This window comes from Coloeus monedula (assembly GCF_965178545.1).
Source record: "Coloeus monedula genome assembly, chromosome: 4".
NCBI lineage: Eukaryota > Metazoa > Chordata > Aves > Passeriformes > Corvidae > Coloeus > Coloeus monedula.
The window spans coordinates 14573704-14595369 of record NC_138784.1 but is presented as its reverse complement, the minus strand read 5'-3'; the positions used below and the strand labels follow the sequence as shown (position 1 = coordinate 14595369).

At 40.3% G+C, this 21666-nt stretch overlaps 1 protein-coding gene across 1 annotated transcript in view; it reads right to left on the bottom strand.

Annotated features, from left to right (window-relative positions):
• GYS2 (glycogen synthase 2) overlaps positions 1 to 21666 on the bottom strand; it is a gene marked incomplete at both ends in the record, with an annotated part of 42434 nt that overhangs the window by 11250 nt on the left and 9518 nt on the right. The window contains 6 exons of the mRNA XM_082280863.1: positions 2641 to 2747; positions 5356 to 5476; positions 5882 to 5999; positions 10513 to 10657; positions 19183 to 19368; positions 19821 to 20012. Of these exons, the coding sequence (XP_082136989.1) occupies positions 2641 to 2747; positions 5356 to 5476; positions 5882 to 5999; positions 10513 to 10657; positions 19183 to 19368; positions 19821 to 20012 (869 nt within the window). The remainder of the gene's footprint in view (positions 1 to 2640; positions 2748 to 5355; positions 5477 to 5881; positions 6000 to 10512; positions 10658 to 19182; positions 19369 to 19820; positions 20013 to 21666) is intronic.

Here is a 21666-nt window from a genome sequence, read left to right as displayed (position 1 = left end):
TTTAACCCAGATGGGATAGACTGCTTTTTCAGAAGCAGAGGAAAAGAAGGATTTTACATCCTGAGTCAGCCATCACCTATTAATTTGTAAGTGCTACATTCCTTTATAAGTGCCAACCTCTTCTTGTCTTTAATTTTTGTGGCATCCTGAAAATCACCTGATATTATTATGTAATACTACTAGCAGGTGGGCTTATCCTGGAGTTCAGATTATGACCATGATAATGCTGCATGCAGTGATGCAGAGTCTTTTGCTTTTCACAGAGAAGAGCAGCTGGAAGCAGCATTTTTTGCGTGATTTCACATTTTTAGTTTAAAGTTTACTGTTATTATTGTGCCTGCATTACTAAGCACCTGTCTTAGGTGACAATGTGAGATGTAACCAGAAGCATGTATTCTTTCACCATCTGTTAGGACCAGGTGGGGCAGGGTTCCTTATCTCTTCCAGGACACATCCCTGATAACTCCCTCTGGAGGGCTATCTTTCTGCTAATGGGCCATCCAGCCTCACTGTGTGACTCATAAATTACATCATCCCATTGTGAAAGGCTCCACCCAGGGGGAGGAACCAAGCATCCCTACCTGGATATAGTCTGAGGTTTGGAACACCACAGGCAGCCCTTTCCTGCTGGATTCCCAGAGGACAAGAGCTGCATAACCACCCCTGGACCTTCAGAGGAAGACCAGACCCTTCTACAGGATCACTGCTTCAACAGAACCACATCTATCACTTCAGGAGGATTGCAGCCACCCCTTAATCAGACTGCAGCCACCACCCTGCCTAGCAGGGTGTCAGGTCGTATCCTGACTCTGGCAGTGTTTTTGTACTACTGCACTTATTTTTAATTTTCCTATTAAATTGTAGTTCTGATCTCGAGTCTCTCACTGGTTTGCTTTCAAACTAGTACAGTTCCAGAGAAATAATCATGCACTAGAGACACAACCTGGAAAAGCCTTTGCATATTTCATGTAATCTAAACCCTCCTTACATCCATATATTGTTTATTTCATTTGTACCTGTAGTATTCTATTCAAAGATGACATCCCTTATATCAAACACAAAGCAGAGGCCAAAAGCATTTCAGAGAATTATTCCTGTGACTCATCACACTTCCAGAGAGGGACAGGATAAAACATCATTTGGACTGAACCATACTGTCCACTGGCAGTGAAGGCAGCTCAGACACATTTTTTAGGAAGCCAGAGATGGACAATTAATTCCAGTCTCGACTGGAATTATTTGTGGTTAATTAATTAAAAATTAATAAATTAAGCCGTTGTGGTACCAGCTTCCAGAGTGGCAGCCAGGCAGAATGTTTCCCGTAAATCCCAAGAAGGTGCTAAATTATCCAGAGATAATTTAGACAGCAGAGACATTTCTCATATCTACCTTCTTTTCCAGACATGGCAAAAGCTACATGATTTTAGTGACCCTTGTTAAATTATTTCTGTCACTGGTTTTGTAGAATTTTAATATCCATTAGTCAAGGACTTCAATATCCATTAGTCAATTACTTCAGCTTGATTACTGATGTCCAGAAAACTGAGTCAGAGATCGTCTGCTGGAGGCATTAATGAGATGACACAAAAAATTGTATCTTTCTCTTACACCAGTGCCTTTCATCTACAGATCTCTAAATGGGTTAGACTTATATCCTTTCACAAATACAGAACTGGCATCACAGAGAGGTTAAACACAGTGAGAGATGGGCATAAAAGCAGCAGCTAGGTCCTGTGGGGTTTCGTCCCTCAGTTTTAACACCAGTTTCCTTACTTCTGCACAGAGTTTAACCACTGTAGCCACCTGATAAAGTGCACACTTCCATTTCCCTGCTTAGAGAATTAATCTGTAAAAATATTGTGTGGACTGGCATTTTTCACTTTTTAAAACAAAATTCCTCCTTGATAACCCACCACTGATTTTCTCCATGAATTTGAAGTTTCAGTTTTGCCGCGTCACTTAGTTCAGAACCACCTCACAATAGACTTCTTCTCCTATACAGGATCACACAGGAGTTAAAGTGATGGTTAATTCTGCTCCTGCTTTGCTTTTTTGTTTGGAACATTGCAAAGTAGCAAGGGCTGTGACAATCTTCCCTTTACAGCTGTAAGTTTCACTGCTTGGTTATGGCCACTGCTTGTTGCAGTCCGTAGAGAAAATTACAGACAATTGTTATCAACTGCTGTTCTGCTGGACCACAGAGAGCAATTTCCATATTTCTAAATAAAAGAGGATGTGCAATTAATTTCTTTTTCCCACAGAGAAGCTCACTGTGATAAATGAGCAGGTTGTCTTTTATTTTGTGAGAGCTCTATGGCACATCCAGAAACAGCTAGAAGATATCCAGAACAGTGGATTTTCAAGAACATTTGACTTTGTTGCTGCAAAACAAGTACTACTTGCTAATAGAATGGCAAGGCAAGTTAACTAAAAATAACTTTGGACAAAAAAAACCCCCAAAAAACTAAAAGGAGAAATATTTGACCTTATTTATCTTTCCCATCCCTTTCATCCCTGAAATGCATTCTAGTTACCCACAATCCTCAGTTTTAGCAGAGCAAAAAGAAGGAGCATTATTCCCCAGCTGAGACTTTTGCAAGTATCCACAACAGATTGTACCAGGGTGGGAATGGCAATTACCAGAGCTGCTTCCGGACTGCTTGTCCTTTCAGGGTTTCCACATTGAAATTGTTGGTCTTTGCTGGCATGATGAAGAACACAACAACTGTAACATCAGTCTTGTGAACCTACGTGACAAGAAATGGAGAGGAATTAAAAAAAAAAAAAATCTCACACAGTGTATCACAGCCAGCTTTAAGAATTAGTCACAGGAAACACCAAATACACTTTAGTTTTCCAGGAAGGCTCTGATCTTGTAGCTCTTGCTACAAATGAAGTTTTGTCAAATCAGAGATCAAGACAGAGATGTCACCCAGTTTCAGTTTGGGCAATCAGATCTTCCTGAGCTCTCATGGTTTAGAGAACATGGCTTTGGATGTGCACTTAAACAGCAAAAAATTTCAAATCTTACACGTTTTCTCACCTGACACAAACTGCACTGGCAGGAGTGAGTGATTGGTTTACTAGCTGAGGTATGCCTAGGCATGAGATGAGGGATTCCCTACAGCAGCAGGTGTATGGGCAGGAAAAGAGTAACCATTTTCTACCTGAACCCCTGGCAAAGAACTCCCAGACAACAAAAAGCCACAAGTAACTTCTTGCTCCTCTTTCCCATCCAGCTGCTTCAAAGGCAGAAAGCACTTGCTGTAAATTCTGACCCTTTATTTCCAGATGGTTTCACTTGCTAGTTTCTCCTGTGCACGAACAAGGTTCAAAATACCAGGTCCATTCCTTGCTGCACAAATGAGGTTTTACTCCTGTCAGCAACTGCTTAAAGAACAGCTAAGGGTGAACTCTGTTCAGAGCTGTAAAAATTCACTTACTTTGAATTGCCTCCATTTCAAATTTTAGATACATGAATATGCTGTTAGTGTGCCTTCTCTCAGACTGAAATAGAGGGAAATGTACATTATAAAATAACCTATGGGAGTCATCTATCATGCTAATATTAATTAATGTTCTCCCCTTCCCTCTCTTCAAAGCAGGTTCCAAGTCCATCATGCCATGATCCCAGTGCTCGTTAACAATTTCTCCCAACATTCCTATTTTATTTCCAAAATTTTAGTGAGGTTTTCAAGCAGCAAAGGAAAAAATCTCTATAAAATGAAATAATTCCATGCAACAATGTATATTTTTTAGGTTCAGGCCCACCACTGGGACTTGTTTAGAAAGCACCATCATTTCCAGATTTTTAAGTAGTACAGGTAGTCTGCTATTCCCAATGGAGCTACTTCTTGAAATAATTACAGAATAAGTGTTTGAACAGCTAATCAGATGCTGGCATCCACATTGGAAGAATAATACAATAAATCCAGGCTGCTCAGCTTATGGGAGAAGCAACAGTACACTGTTCTACAGAGCTTGGGAAAACTAGCCCCAGTTGCCTTTAATTTCCACCAGCTTTGCTTGCCATGGATGTCATCAGCAAGAATTTCTTCAGAGAAAGGTTGATCAGGGAGTGGAAGGGGCTGCCCATGGAGGTGGTGGAGTCACTATCCCTGGAAGTGTTCAATAAACAGCTGGACATGGCTCTTAGTGCCATGGTCTAATCCACAAGGTGTTGTTTGGACAAGGTTGGACTCAGTGACCTTGGAGGTCTTTTCCGACCTTAAGGGTTTTGTGATTCTATGATTTAAATCATTAACTGCCACAAGAGATTGCTGCAATATTGCTCAGCCAATTCTTTCCCTCTTACCACACAAGACCTTCCATGTTATCAGCATTCACAGATAACAGCCATGTAAATGCCACTAACACTGCCCAGCACTGCCAAACAACTGACTTCTGTTGTGGAAGAAATACTTCAGTTCTGTGAATGAAGGGATTAAGAATTTCCAGAAAACCCAGAGGCTCTAATGGTGTATTAATAGAAGGTGGTGGTAGAACAAGTGTACTCAGGGCTTTGAACATCAGTGATTCTTTTATCCCTGCTGGCAGTGCAGTACCAAAATTTTTATCCAGATTTTCCATATCATTCAGCTGATAAGAGTACAAAGACAGAGTCTGGGATGACAGCTAATTGACCCTTGACAGATGACTGAAAACCAATTAGCGTTTTTTCTGGGTTTTATTTTCAATATACCAGTCTTTGGGACACGTCTGGAGACATTTTCAATGCCCTCACTGTAGGTGGTAAGGGCTCTGCTCTGTGATATAACAAGGCCTTGCTCTTATCTGCGTTGAAGTACTGCATAAAGGCATTTAGAAACATTGCACTCATTTTGTAGCTGAGGAAATGGGACCATGGAGAACTGCATGGCTTCCCACTGCTTTACACCAGGCCACTGTCACTGTGAATCTTAATACAAGATTCCCATCCAATGGGGCAGAAGTACTCAGAGATTTAAAAGATCATGACCAAGTCCTAATGAATTAAGCAATTTGTTTAAAAGGATGTTTTCAAAATGCAGCATTAAAGGCTTACTTTTTTTTCCATTATTATATGTAAGCCATCAGGGCAAACTCTAGAATACTGTTTTCATTACTTCTCTCTAAAAACCAGGGAGGTAACCATGGATGAACTTCTTGAACTATGTAATCAATTATTTTTAAATTGTCTGAAATCATGATATGTTCTGATGGTTCAGGGAGAGAGCTCTATGAAAACTGTGAATATCCCATAATTACTTTCCTATAAACCAGAGTATTGAAAGTGAATTTTTGCAGGTGACTTCCACAGTATGGTAAATTTGAGCATAAGCTCTATGCTTTCAACAGCTGTGTAAGCTTTCTTACCCTCAGCAAAAAGTTTAATCTTGATAAGGCTTCTAGAAACATATCAGCTCCTTTGTTGGAAAACTCATATCTCCCAGCAATGAAGAAAAACAAGGTCTTGTCAAGATTGAAGTCAAGGTGGCTGAAAGCAAGAAAACAGACAAGAACAAAGTATGTCTCAAGATACAATCAAACAAAACACACAGCAGCTTTCTATTCTGGAGGAACTTATTATCTCAAGAGGAAAATGAAAGTGAGGCTTTTCTGCCATGCTTTAAATTGACTATCTTAATCTGACAAACTGCATCTTGGGTAAATAACAAACAGATCAAGATCTGTTATCTGATATCATAATCTGTTAAGCAGAGTTAGATCTGGTGTCTAAAATTCCCTTAGCTTCCGACTGAGAAATCCCAGACAGATATTTGAATAAGCTGGTTTCAACATTTCCACTCCTCTATGAAGTACTTGTTAGTCCTCCTGCTTTGGTTCTTGCTTTAAATAGTGTTGGACAAGCGTTGCTAATTTTTGAAAAGTAAAAGCATACCCATAGAAATGACCTCGAATGAACTCTTGGATCCTAGCCTTGTACATGGAATGCAAATTCTGAAACTCATGCATTGCTGAAAATTTCTTAATGTTCAAGCCATTTGGTGTGACAACATCTGGAAAAGCAGAGAAAAGGCAGAGGTAGACATCTTCAGAGTCAGAGAAATTAGTCTTTAAGGAAAGAACCAATGTGTCTCTCAGCTTTATGTGAACAGGTTATGTCTTCACGTTACTCATGGGGAGGGAACAGCACTGCCTCCACAAAGCTCTTGCACGTGGTTCTCCACTGTCTGCAGCATCAGAGCAGCTTTCACCTGTCCTCAACACTGGGTAGACCCTGCCCTTTTGTCCTGTCAAGACTCCAGTAATGTCTCCATTGAGCCATATGTTTGTTGTGCAATTTGCCCTTCACCTCTTGATCCTTGGTATCACTGTTGCCTGCTCTATCACTATAGACTGAGAGCCCTGGAAGCAGAAACTGTGCTGTACTATGCCTTTGTTTAGTGCATGGCACAAGAGATATCCATTCTATCAAAACTTCTGAGGATTTATCAAAAAAGGGAGCATATTAGAAACCTTTTTAAAACATCCTATTTCCAGTAATCTGTTGCATTTCTCCTAAAAACAGCCACGGAACAGTATGTTTCACATTTTTACTACTCCTCTCCTCCAAGATTCTAAAGGATCTTATGATTAAAATTTGTTCATTTCCATCATTTTGAAGGTAGAGTTATAGGATATACACAAAGGACAGACACTGAAATTCAGTCACTCTTAGCCTTTCTGGTAGGTCACAGCAGCTTTTCAAAGGCTTGCCCTAAATCCAGTCCAAGTAGATGGAAAGAATGCCATTTTCTGTTCTTTGAGCTGGGTTATGAATGGAAATGAAAGGGAAGGCCAGTTCCTCAGCAGACATATTTCATGGCATCACAACTGACTGAAACAGACGTATACTCATTTATGATGCCAGAGATTCTTCAAATACAAACCATCCCCAAAGAAACAAGAAGCACTAATTGTTAGGGGATGCAGTGAGGCAGATTCCATCCTTGTTCTCCTGAAAAGCGTCATAACCATGAACTGGAGTTATTTTAAAGGTCCTGTGCAGCATTCAAAGGTCCTTCTGTAAGATATGATTCCCTACAACATGTGGTTCCTGCAAACCAAACAGCTCCTCCTGTGATCCCAGTGCTCGTGGTTAATCCTCCCATACACCGGGGTTACTCCTGGGAGTACAGCCTCTTGCTTGGCACTGATACAGCTCCTGGACATCCCTGCTATCGTGGTCCTTCAGCCACAGGTGCCTGACATTCACTGTCCCCATCCATTCCCCCATCAGCAGAGGTGTGCCTGCCTAGCATTAACATTCTGACAACATAAAACTGTCTCCTATTTCTGGGCAGACTTATAGGGACTTCTTTAAAACACCTCTGGCTCCTCTGGTTGATTCCATATCCAGGTGATCTTAAAATAAGTACAATCAGTTCTCTATATGCTGTCCAGTCTACTTGCCTGACATTATGCAAATGTCACGGCCATTTTTAATTACTTTCTTGAAAATTACAGTCTGCTTCAGCAATATATGTGTTTTCCTGCCATGTAAGTGATCTCTGATTAAACCTTCACCTGTAAAATATCCTGAAACACTCTAGGTTAAACAGCAATAGAAAAAAATATAATGTTCAGTAGTAACCATGAAATAGCAAAAGTCTTGATGAATCTGTTTCTGGAATACAACATTTGAGACTAAAGACCAGGAAATCTTTACTTGTTACGTACTTAAGATTTGGGTTTCAATGACTAAACAGTCTTGGTGGACCTGCTTTTACCTTCTCCTGCCCAGCACTTAAAACTTCTCTGAACAAAGACCTCTGGGGAGAGGCAACAGAGCAGAAACACCCTTCATTGTCTTAACAACCTTCTCCTTTCTGTGGCCTGCTTCTTGTTCTGCGTGGAAGAACTGGCTCGTGCAGGACATGAGACTGCAACCATTTCAAAGTGTTCCCAAAAAAGGAAGAATCCCTGCCTGGGTACTTGTGGCTGGCTTCCTTCCACTCTCACACTTATTTATCCAGGAGTTTTAGACACTTTCATGCATCAGCAGCAGCCTGTGTATAACCTATTCCCGTGTCCTTTTGTTGAATCCTTTCATGAGGATTAGGGCTCAATCCGTCTCTTGTTTAAGGCTTTGAGATGCATGACAGACGTGGTGGCCCACAGAACCCAGTTCACTGTTTCTGCTCAACCTACAGGATTATTTTGAACATGTGTGAGGGATGAAGTGATGAAACAGAGCTTGGTCCCTATGTTAACTGTTTTGGGTCTATTTTATTGTTGTTGTTTAGTGAATTAATGACATTTTTGTTTGAAAAATTGTCCCAAGTAGCTCAAATCAGAATGTTTTTACTTCTGTATTAATACAAAAGAAACTGGCATTGATTTAAGTAATATTAGCACAGTATGAAGTTTTCTGTTGATAGATTACTAACATTCAGGGTTGACTCATACTTTTCAGAGTTTCCTTCTATGATTTAGATCAAATATATACAGGCAGGAAGCCTAGATCTGGAACTCAAACGATACCTGAGTCTCTTGGAATTTTGATTCAAAGTCTTCTCTACTGCTAATGGGAAATATGTTTCATACCTGAGTGAAAGCATTAGAAATCCCATAACATCAGTTTTCAAATCACAAGAATATAACTTATGATCACTGACAGAATCTTGCTGGATACATCAAAGATACTCAAGCTTTTGACAAATATGGTTTGATAAATTGTTGATCACATAACAACTGCAGCAAGTGAGATCAGCATAATGCAAGCAGTCATTCTGCCAGGTTTAGAGTGGCAAATTGGCCTTTGTCCTGCTGCACAAGTTCTTTATGCAATCAGATTTACTAAATTTTAAAGGGACTTTTCCAAGTGATGAGATTTATAGTTTATATCATAATCCAAGTTTGATGTTAAAGAGGAGTAGCAGAGACAGCTCAACAAAGCATATTTCTGAGTTATTTTTAGCTAACAATTTGGTTACAAAGTTTATGTCTCAATAAATGTAAATAAAAGTTAATTGTGCCAATTCTGCATCCCCTTTTTAAAGGTTTATTTTTAAAGTGGATTGAGAAATGTACACATGCTTTCAGTAATCACGTTCCTTTGCAGAATTCAAGCTTAATGACCTACTGAAGGATTGCTGGACTTTCCAAACAATCAATGTCTGTGCAGATTTCACAGCATCAGAGAGGATAAATAGTGTGAGAATAGGCTCCTCCACAGTTTATTTGTGTTCTTGGATTCAGAGAAACTATTGAAGTACTTCTTCCCATCAGAACATATTTTCCACTTACAGTTGTCTCTTAGGATTTGGGGTGGCAATTTCTACTGAATTTCTTTCTAGCTGTGTCAACATGAAGCATGACACGTGTCAGTAATTTTTTAACCCAAACATTAAGTATATTTACTTGGTTTCTTCAAAGTTGCAAGAATAATCACAAAAAGCTCAGGCCTGTGAATCTCTGTGCATGGAATTCTCTTCAGCTCCAACTGATGTTTTATCTCTGAGCAGTCTGGAGATTTTCTTCCCCAAATTAAACTGGATTCAGACTCATTTCAATCTCCTAAAATCCCAAAACAGAGACTATGATTTTCAAGGGTAGTTGTTGTGGGGAGAAGCCTCATGCCTACATAAAACAGCTTCAAAAGTCTTATTTTCAGAGTGCTCCACACTTTGTAAAAATCAAGACCTTTCTGAGATATCCCAGTTTAAATGACTGAACTTAAGTGACTTTTAAGACGTGGCTTTCATGCTGAAAATAAAATGAAAAAAATAATCTAAGTTCACCATCCTATTGACAGCTAGTCAGCAACAAGGCAAAGGATTCAATGAACAGCTCTTTTGTTCTGGTTCAGGAACCACAATGTGGCTTGAAGCATTGAAGTTAACCAGGATAAAAATAAAGAACTATAATTAGCACTGCAAACCAGCTAAAAGCTCTACAAAAAAAAAGCAAAAAAACAAACAAACAAACAAACAAACAATTAATTTGAGCACTGTTATATTTAAAATAACCAAGATATGAACACACCTGCTAAATAGTCTCCAAAACTGTTGTGCCGTTTTCCCCTCATGCTGCTTACCTGCAGATGGAGTATTGGGGTTTGTCCCTATAAAGCACTGAGATGATTTAAAAGAGAACTTTAATGACACATCAAACCGGGATCATGACCTTACTCAAAATCCATGCATGGAACAGGACAAGGTTTCTAAGTTTCAAATTTTATGAGACTAATACCAAGGGGAAAACCAGACAAATTATTGGGGGCACAACTATTTTTCAAACTCTACTTCTAGGCCTAATAGAAAATATTTTATCTATATGAAGCTTATCATGGTTCAGTTCTAAAAGCATGGAAACCCTGCCACAGACAAAATTCCTGAAGTTGAGGAGTCCTGGCAAAAAAAGCCCAACATCCATGGAAAATTGGTTAATCCCTGTAGCATAGCCAGACACACCTGTGCATGTGTCCTTTCTCCTCATGTTTGCATACCTGTCTCTGTTATGTTCATTCAGTCTAAAGAAATTCAGGCATTTGGAGGAAATACAGTAAAAAAATTATTCAGGTCTTACCAGGGCTTTTTTTAAGCATATGTTCTGCTTCTGTAGCTGTGATCTGGGACACTGTGGTGAACACGTGGGCACAATGCACAGATGCCCGTTCCATACAGTACCGATGGTAAATCTGCCTCTCTCCAGCCTCCTTGTCAATGTCAAACTGTTATATAACAAAACAAACAAAGAACATGCCTGTGTGATGTGACCATCAGACTGTCTCCCTCAGGGAAGGTTGCTCCTGCTAGGCTCGGTTTCCCCAGGGAATGAGAACCATGTGAACATGCTGCTGTTTAGTCATTCTGGTTTTTGAACTATTTTATCAACTTCAAAAAGCTTGAAAGAGTGAGAGAGCTCTCAGTTCCTGCTTTTTTTCCTGAAAAAATGGCAGCTCTGCCATGGAAGGAAACCTAAATTAATGATCCCATGAAAGGTAAGGGTCTGTGGAATTTGGCCTGCTGGCTGGCAATATATCATGTTGCAACTTCCCTGGGCTCGTTGGAAAACTTGGGAGAGCAGGGAGGTTGCTGGTAGCTGAAGGGGAGAGAAGAAAAAAAAGAATGGGGATGAGGACAGAACCTGGGGACTGGGTAGAATGGTAGAAATCACAGGCAAGAGAGAAATGGTGCTGTGGTGGAGAGGCAGGATGTAAAGACTCAGTAACAAATCCCAAGGGAACAAAGAAAATAGAAAATGAGATATTTTCTGACACTCAGAGATGTTCTTCCTCCAAATCCAACTGTTATTTGCTGCTTCTTATATTTCAGTTTGAACTCCCTTAATTTTTAGAGGCAGATGTAAGTTAAACTGCTAGATAAGACATTCCAAACACCAAAGTATTTCTAAATCACCTTTAAACCTTGCAGCTACCCTTTTTTAAACTGAGCTTATGTTATCCTGGTGCAAAGAAAATGCACAATTCCCTTGAGCCCACGCTTAAAGGTTCAAATGTTCACTAACAGTGTCCAGTGCAAAAACGTTACAACGTAGTCTAAAAAAGGTGTCAATGCTTTCAACTAAATCACAATCCTCTTAGTCTTCCATGATGTTTCACCTCTGGAAACAGAAGTCTTGACCCTCTAAGGTCAACAGCATGGGCACCCAATGGACTGTGTGAGTTTCACAGAGGGTGACAACGACTCAATGAGCTCTGTCGTGATCGCTGCCTAATGCTGGCTGCACAGCCTGATTTTGATTGCATTTGACTGTGTAACTTCATGGACTGTAATAGATTTAACCCTTATCACAGCCAGGGCAGACAGCACTTTCTATAGTTAGGATCGTGTGACCCCTGCCATGGCCAGTTGTTTTTAGCAACTTGGACAGAAATAAAGCTATTTAGACCATGACCTGTCCTGCCAAGTAGATGCTTAATGTTGGTACAGAACATACTGTAAGAAATTTGACCCAGTGTGAACCATTTCAAATTGAAGCAAAAAACTTCTTGTTTTCACTTAGATAGGTGCAGACACAGATGTAGATATAGGTATCTTATAACTGCTTTGCTAACAAAGTTAGTTGCTTTTATCTGCTCTAATTCTGCAGCAGTGCTCCACTACTTGTGGGAAAGTGGCTTTCACTGTATTAGCTGAAAGTGCCACTCTAATCACCCTTGTGTGACCAAAAAAAAAAAGGACTCTAGTAAAATCTCAGCTGAAAACTTCCAAAGAAACTAGATGCTTTTTTTTGGTATTGATGATCCTCTATATCAAGAGCTTTTCCACGTTTGCCAAATACACTCTACCACATTACGTGTTAAATACCATGATACCATTTCTCAGTTGTGTCATCATGTATCGTATTTTCCACATTCCCCGTAAGAATCTTAGAGCTTGAAATACAAAAGATTATATTTCCTCTGGAACATATATCTCATTTGCCACAGAAGCCGAGTGGCCGAAAGAGCACGGAGAAGAGAAAAAATAGAGGGGAATTCATCTGACTCCTTATAGTGCCACACGTCTCAGCATCGTGCTTGGTTTACACTAAACTGATTCACAAGCAGCTCTTAACTGCATTTTTGATTGTTCAAACACACTGTGCAAAAATATACAAAATGGGGTGGTTCTTTAGCATGCTGAACAAACACATGAATGGGATGGGCACCACTGCACAGTCACAACTATGCAAATCTTTTCAAACACATCTGGCTTTCTATTAAAAATAATTTTTAAATTGCTAGCAAACAAATAGCTGGTCAGACTTCAAAGGGTTTTCTTTCTCTTTTCCCTTTCTCAGCAAGAATGGGTTTTAATTACAAAATGTGATTAAAAACTGACATATTCACTAACTGTAGATAAACACTCCCTGTAACCTTACTGGGAGAAAAGTTAAAAAAAAGATTAAGTGCTCTGACTTATTTCTAGTTAACTTTTATTTCTGTGATTGCATGAAAAGACTTTACATATTTAACACATATCAAGTTGCTTTTCATTTTTCCATCTTTTGGAAAAGGGAAGTATTTTATCTTGCATACGCTTGTGTGACTTTTGGCATGTTTTTGCAAAGGTACACAATTCCACATCTACTAGGAAGTACAAACATAGGTCATGGGGTTCTCACATTTCATTTGCTCTCACTCTCCAGCAGCTTCCAGCACCGATCAGTAAAGCAAGACCTTGACTTTTGACCTCACTTATAATGTGGAGTAAGAACTGGGCGCTTCTGAGCAGGCTAGACAAGCGACTTCAGAAAAGAGCCTTAGCCAAGTTGAAGGGCAGGTTAAATGAAAATTAATTGATGAGACAGTGCAGGTGACAAATTTAACCCACCCAGTCCTGTACAAAGACAGCTGAGCCTGCTGTGACAATTTTAGCTCCAGAGCTAGAGGCACTGTGGGGATGGGGCAATATGCTGAAACCAGCAGGACAGCCGGGCAGCTCCTCACGCCCACCCTAATGTTCCTCTCAGCATTCAGCCCTGCTCTCTGTCCAGCCCAGCTCAGGCTCCCGTGAACTCTGCTCCATATCCTTCATGTTCAGCGAGAGCAAAGCGAGATACCCGTGAAGTGCGTCACACCCGCTTTTGTTTGTTTGCTGTTATCAGCAAATGGGAACACTAGCACAGCCACAGATGACAGCTGCATCAAGAGAAAACAGATCGAAGTCAGATGACCTGTTTACAGAACCCTTTAGGGTGGAAAAGGTTCTTAAGATCCTTAAGTCCAACCATTTCTTCCCTCAGTGATATTTAAAGACTAACAACTTCAAAATCCACCTCCCTGTAAATTTATTGGAGGATCCCCTCCTTCCCTGACTGGTATAGAAACCAAGCCGATTATTAGAATTTACAAGATGGCATGGATTAGAAGGGGAAATGACTCATTTATAAGTCCACTCTAATTTCAAAGCAAAACAGGAAGATGTTCCACAGGTATAATGCTTTGGAATAAAATTTGCATTTTCTGCAGTGCAATTCTGAGGGAAAATTTCAGCTTGTTTCCGTCCTTTATGTGGATCCATGTAATGAGCATAACATCTCATTCATGCCTTAAATTCAACATGTTAAGGGGCACAGCAGGTAATCACTGAGCCTCCCAGCATGATATTCTGTTTAAGACAGCTACGGTGAACTAGGAGTGAAAAAAGAAGAGAATATTGAGCAGTTATGGAATACTGGCATCATGTTTCTTCTGGAAACAGTTGCTGAAGTACTAAATCCAAATCAGCCATTCCTACTTCAAAATTTTAAAGACAAATAGCAAAGTGTTTCCAAACCACAAAAATCATTTGAGAGTGGAAAAGGAGGAAGGACTATATTAGCTATGTAAATACTTTTCTGAAAGACAGATAAATTATTTGTTACAGTCTGCATAGAATCTCTAGATACTGACATTAGGCTATGCCTTCCTAAAGAAAAAAAAGTATGGTGAAAACCAACAGAAGTTGAACCAATACAAATTCAAACTGGAATTAAAATGTGCAATTTTCCTAAATAAAACTGTGACACCTTTGCAGAAATAATACATACTACCCTCAGCATTTAAACCTTACCTCGAGAATGGATAATATCTCTGTAAATATTTCATAATTCAAATGAAAGGTACAGGTTTGATGCATGAGGGTTTTAAACACAGAATGAAATAATCTCTCTTGGTCTTTTAAAACAGTGGTACACTCAAGTTCAAAGTGATTCTGCAGGACCAAGGAACAGAGACTGGTTTGAAGTTCAGATTCCTTACCTACTAAAAGGTAGAATGGAAACATTTTTGCTTCCAGCATAATCTCACTGGCTGCCAATGTCTGAATTAGGTAACAACTACTCCTTTAAAATCCAGCTTACATCAAATTTACCTCCAGTTGACTGTTACCTTGTGCAAAGAGAACATCCATTCTGGTATAGCTCTGCCAGGCCAAAAGAGAATGAAATTTACGCTTCCTGGCTTAAATCAGATTTCCATCAGCTGCTCTGCTGACAAAGAGGATTAGCTTTGTGTAACAGTGAGCTCAGTGACAAACTGGACAGTACAGCACTAAGTGGAGTGAGATACTGTCAGCAAAAAAGCTCTTGGCTATTAATTTTCATTGGAATTTTTAGTACTTTTCCATTTAGACTTCTTGGAACAGGATTTTCTACCACTTTGCAAAGTGGATTCAGCTGCACCTGCGTGAGCTGAATGAAAATGTTCCAAGTTCTAAACAGAAGTTTTACACATCGGCAGGGCAACCTAAGGAAAAAGGCAATGAAGAATATGACTAACCTTTTTTTCCTTCTCCTTGGAACACTTCTCCCATTAAACTCAAAGTGGTTTTTTAGTAAGGAGCATCAGAGGCTAAAGCATACAAACCTCTCCATTATGCCAGGCCAGTGGTCCCAAAAATCATTTCAGATGATGGCCTCTCAGATGAAATTCCAGGTTAAATAATTTCCCAAAATGAGCTGCCTATTCACCTAGGAACTTGTCTGGATCAATGAATTTATGGAAAGTGCTGGTCTATTTAAAACTCTAGAGGGATGAAAGGATACCAAAACATCCCCAACCAAACTAAACAAACAATCAAACAAAAAACTGAATCGGTCCCTTTAAACAATGGGAAAAACAATAAAAAAGTAACATTCTCGATTTTCAGCTGAGAAGTCAATTCCTCCTGAAGAGAGAAAGGCTCAACAGACTCAGAGATCTTTTTCACAGAAATTCCTAACTTTTACCTAGGAGTTAGCTAGGAATAACTGGTTCAGTTTACCATGTCAACAAAAAAACCTTACACTCACCAGTGTAAAAATGACACTGGACATTGGGACATTGGGACAATAGGAAAAATGCCCTGCTGGTTGGACTAATTAGACATACAAAAGTTCTTAAACTTCTTTTGGGAATTAAACTCATAACAAACCCTGCTTGTTATTGAAATTAGGAAGTGTTGAGTTTGGAAGAGTTCAAGCCAGTAATCCGTAGGTTTGGTTAGCAGTCCCCAGCCCAGTCATCTACCCAGAGTTCTTCAAATGTTTAAAAGTAGATAAAAATAAAGACACTGCCAGTTACTGTACAAGTCACCCTCTGTTTTACGCTTTTGGTTTTCCCTCCCTTCCTTTCTCAGAGATGAGAGTGAATTAAATGTGAATCTAGGAGCTAAAATATGCACTAAATAGTAACACAACAGTGTTACTTCTGGTGGTCACTGTGTTTCTGGGCACCTGCTAAGGGTTTAACACCCAGGTTCTCACTGGAGCAGAGGCAGGTAAATTCCAGCCAGTCCAGATGAACTGGGTTAAAACTGTAAGAATAGAATTGTATAAGCTCAAACAGTAACCCAGAACCATTAAGGTTGGAAAAGACCTCCAAGATCACCAAGTCCAACCTTTTACCACTCACCACCTTGTCAATTAAAGCACAGCCCTGAGTGCCATGTCCAGTTGTTAAGCTGTAATGCTGCCTAAGAACCAGGATCCCATCTCTGATTGAGGCAAAGAGCAGATGGCTCAGGAAGAGGTCAGGACTCGCACAACATTACAGTCTTACATCCATAATGCACCCTCCCATCATCCAACCATCCACAGCTCTCCTCTACTATGCTGACTGGGCTTGCAGCCTCCCAGAAAATGTCCTCTTACAGATTACAGGCTGACATGTGCCCTGAGCTCATGAAAGAAGGAGTTTTGGTAGCCTACAGTTCACAACTCTACTGATCTTGCATCTTCTGGCCCTGCTTATCTACTGGGATGATTTGACACTGCAGTGGGAGAGTCCTGCACTGTGTGGGTGGTGTAGAACTGCCTACCAGGCGTCCTAACTCAGCATTTTGTGGACTGTGTTGGGGACTAGAAACAGAGACATGAGGTTTCCTCTTTTCTCTGTATGAGCTGTACATGCCAGATTGTGTCTAGGCACAATAAAGCCACGCACTTCCATTCTGTGCTGCAACCATTTTGCTGTGACGTCTGGCACAACACATCCTGCAGCTGCATCTTTCTCCCCATCTCAGCTGCTGCCTGGTGGGAACTGTGTTCTAACTGTGAAACACTGGCCAAACGTAATTATACTTCAAAAGAAAACATTTCTGCAATAGCACTGAAACAGGAAACCCAGCTATTTTACTTTGGGGTGGAAGGGGATGATGTGCTCTAACAAAATATTGTTTCCTCCAAAGATTAAACATTAGGAAGCCCTAAAGAATCTTCTTCACTGACATATTGCTTGTTTGACCTAAACAGATTGCTGCTAGAAGGCAGCAACAAGAATAGGTCTGAAGATTTAGCTCTCTCTTATTTAATTATGGTACTCTAGATCAACCTCTTGTGTCTCAACTGACTTTTGGGCCAAGATGACCTTTTCACTGCCAAAGGAGCCCTCACTAAGATAGTTAACTTTTCCAGGAAGAGTTTTAGCACCCTATAGGAATGTTAAACAATGGTATAACAGCTTGATATCATTTCCTCTATTGGTAGATTTAAATATCAGCCCACAGAGGGTATAAAGCATGATGGCCTAGAAATCCACAGTTTTCTTCCCTTAAATATTATTTACAGCAATTGAGAATAATATTTTAAATTTATACTTATGTTTCATTCCACATATTCTCGGAATAAAATCTGAACAGACATTTCTGTATTTGTGACATAGCTGATGGTTGCCTATGGGACTTCTGAGGCTTTGCAGGATGGACAGTGCCTTCTTGCATAAAGGTGCCCATGCCACATGTGAACAGAAAAAATTATTTTAATACTGTGGCTAGTTTATAAATATATTAAAAATCTGTAGGTTCACTCAGATGTGAGATCATTAGTTTTTCTTTTGAGTACACAGAGAGGGGCGAGACCCCCAAAAGTTATCATGAAGAGAAAAAAACAATAGCTTTGAGAAAAACAGACTCTATTCTGGACTGCTTGCAGCTCACTGAATTAACCAAAATCAACCAAACCATTCTATATTATGCATATGTACACATGAAGAGACCATGAGGGAGCAGGAATGTCTGGACTCCTACACAGCAGGACTGTGGTATTCATGCTGCCTCATTAATGCACCCAACAGCCATAACTAATTTAGGAGACTGGGCGAGATGATTTACAAGGGTCTGGAGTGACAGGACAAGGGGCAATGGCTTCACACTGACAGAGACCAGGTTTAGATTGGATATGAGGAAGAAATTGTTCCCTGTGAGGGTGGTGAGACCCTGGCACAGGTTGCCCAGAGAAGCTGTGGCTGCCCCATCCCTGGCAGTGTCCAAGGCCAGGCTGGATGGGGCTCTGAGCAAGCTGGGATAGTGGAAGGTGTCCCTGCCCATGGCAGGGGATGGAAAGAGATGATGTTTACCACCCAACCCAGACAATTCCATGTTTCTATGATCTCTGTTTCTGAGTCAGGCCAGTAGCACACAAATGCTTAGGCCTTGTCTTTGGAAGACACAGTTCCCCAGCGTGGCAAGTTTCAAATACCCAGCTGAAAATTACCAACTAAGTAATTTTCTTCACAGATTTCAGCCAAGGAAGTGTCTGAACAATGAATAAGGTGATTCTTTTAACTACCTCTAGCTTCACTAAGTGCTGGAATGCAAAAACCTCTTCAATTAAAGTTTGCCTGCGAGCATATGAGAAATCCCAGATGATGCAAAGTACCCCTGATGAGAGCAGTGCTAAAGACAATTTGAGTCCTTGCAACATTGTTTGTGTCACACTTTGAGTGGAAAGAGAACAGTGAAAACCAAACCACTAGACAGTTTACACAGATTCCAAGAAACAAATGTGGGTCTTTTGAACTCAGAAAATACTTCCTACATTTGCCAGTTACAAATTAGGCCCAACCTGAAATGCTTGAATTAGAAGGACTCTTTATGGTTTGCTAAAATTAAGAAGCGGGCTGGGGGAAAAAACCAAAAGCAACCATCATCCACTGCAATTCCAGGGAATTTTTATCAAGAGAAGGGTTATTGGTTATTTTTTCTACTGTGTTACATTAAGAAAGAGTGCTGTGAGGGTCAGATGTTGGCTAGAGCTGAATAGGTTTTACTAGTTTCCACTGAGCTTTCAGACCTGTCAGATGACACAGAGGCATTCATGCCTGGACACCTCATGGTCTTACAAGTACCATTTCTCATGCTCTAGAATCAACATCCAGCTGTGGGTCAGTCATAAGTGATCACACAAAAGAGAAAATACAATAAATGGTATAACACAGTAAACAGAAAGGGAGCCAGGAGATAATTTGCTGAAAAAGAAAAACCAGGGAAGAATAAGGACAATGTCTCCTACCTGGTCCAGATTGTTGTAGAAGTCAATACTGGCTGCACAGAGGTATCTCCCAAGCAGAGTCGCATGTGTAGTAAAAATTGTGGCGACGGGAAGTTTCTGCGATCGAGACAGGATTAAACCCACTCCTGCCTGCCACTCGTGGAAGTGGGCAATTATACTGGGCTTGTCATCAAACTGACAGGAAAGCTGAAAATAGAAAGAAATATATGAAACATGCATTATCCTATCAACCATCCCAGCTCCAGAAAACCCTTTTTTTTTTTGCGAAGTCTTCTGTATGCTTGCTCTCCTTCTTGTGACAAAACAGTACAATTTTAAGTGGTCATTGCCTTGATTCCCATCAGGCCTAATCCTTAGCCCAGGAAAAACCTGTGCCTTTCTAGTGTCTCAGAAGAGACACCTTTCTAGAGTGTCAGAGGGTTCTGACAAGCACAGTCACTCAGACTCCACACTGGGCAGCTCCACTGCCCTTCTTCTGGAAAAATATAATTAAATGACCACTTAACATTTAAGTTTTAAATACAAATTTGATCTACATCAAGATCAACTTCCTTAAAATCATAGTTTTCTGTCTGGAGAATAGGAACCACATGTCAAAGCAGTTTTGGTCTGCAAAGCTCTAGATTTAAAAACTGTACCTCTTTTAAAAACCAGGCTGTTAATGATCCAAAAATCACAGCATCATTGGCTTCTCGGTCATGAAAAGGGATTCCTATGTTGCTGACTTCCCAAAATTCACCTTTCCACTTGTCCAGATTCCAAGCTGCTGATCCTATATCAAACAGTAAGACATATGGGCTGCCCTCTATCAGCCATCTTCCAAAAAAGGCCTATGGAAAAGAGGCAAGGATATAGAAAGAAAATGTTAAAGTGAATGTAAAGGCCAGTTAGCACAACGATTTTCATCCATCACATCTGAAGTATTTCACACGAAGAACATGTGTGTTCACAGTCCTACACACCCAGGACTTCTGGTTTTCCTTGCAAAATACATGGAGTAATACTGGAACAAAGGAAACTGCAGTCTTTAGGAACATTTTATTTTTAAGACTATCATTTTAGATTTTCATTGCAATATTAACTTTTTTCCCATGGGGGGGGGGGGGGAGGTTAGGAAGACTGCACTTGCTTGAATAATGAGGTCTTCTGTTCTTATTGAACTATGCCACTTTTATTCTTATTTCAAAATTATTGTTTTCTTTCATTCATATTTGTCTCCAGTCTTTTGCTATTTATGCTAGATTACTAGGGAGAGGTTTTGTAGGACTGATGCTTGGCACCTGTACATACCATGACATTTCTTCCTTCTTCTCAAGCAGCACAGAGGGGAAGGATTTCCACTTCCAGTTGGAAGAGTGGAAGGATCAATCAGAAGGTACCTCAATACCTAAAATTACATCAGGCTAAAAATGCAGCTTTCCTACTTTATCTGCATTGGTATAGCTAAACATTTCTAAGAGTATTTACAACTTCACTGCCCTCACCTGCCCTCCCAACCCAGCTGGGCCCACACTACAGTCTGCAAAGTCGAATTATTTCACATTAAATCCACCATCAAAACGGCTGGGACCTCAGGGGTTGAACCCAGCCCTGACGCGCCAATGAGCTGAAGAGAGGTCAGGTCTTGAAAACAAATGAGATAAAATCTCTTGGCCTATTTTCACAGAAAGCACAAGGCATAAAAAAAGACAGGTTTGCTCCTTTTCACTCCTCATGTATTTATTTCAGACTGTCCAGATTTGCTATTCAGGAAAATGAGGTTAAAAAGCAGGGACCCAGACTTCATCTAAATATGTGGTCGGGTTGTGGCAAGGAACATACCTGACCTGAGAAGTTTGGAAGCATTCCTAGGCCCCCCAGTTTAAAACCATCCATTGTGATGCATAAGCAAAATCCAGACATAAATGTTAATAGGATAAGTGCAGCTCCTGGAAACTAGAGCGTCATTATTGGAGATCAAAGCTATATTTGACGTCCCTGGGACAGATTTGCTGCTGTATATGAATACTCCAGCAGCACAATGCACATGTTGGGCTGGCAGAGGTGGCTGATTAAATGGGATTTATTGCTGGAATAACATAAAGCATTGCAATCAATCTGCCCCACAAGACTTCAGCTGTTTTCCAGACAAAGGAGTGTTGCACAGCTTGCAGAGGCAACATGGGAAACTTGATCAATCACCTATGAAAATCTGATGAAAATAAGAAATGGCAGATTGGACCTTTCAGTTTGAGCCTGAACAATACAAGCATCATGTCAGTGTCCCCAGCAGACACTTTCCTAGCTGTGGCACATACTCATCCAACAAAAACCATCTGCATAACAGGGCACTAGATCCTAAGAACAGCAGAACTGCTCTTACAAAGGAGACAACACAGTGCCAGTGCCACAGCTGGTGGCAGCACAAGAACTTTAGGAATCTCTACACTGAAGTGTGTCAGTCCCCCCAGCAACAGGAAGCATGCTTCCTTGCTTCTGCCTCTC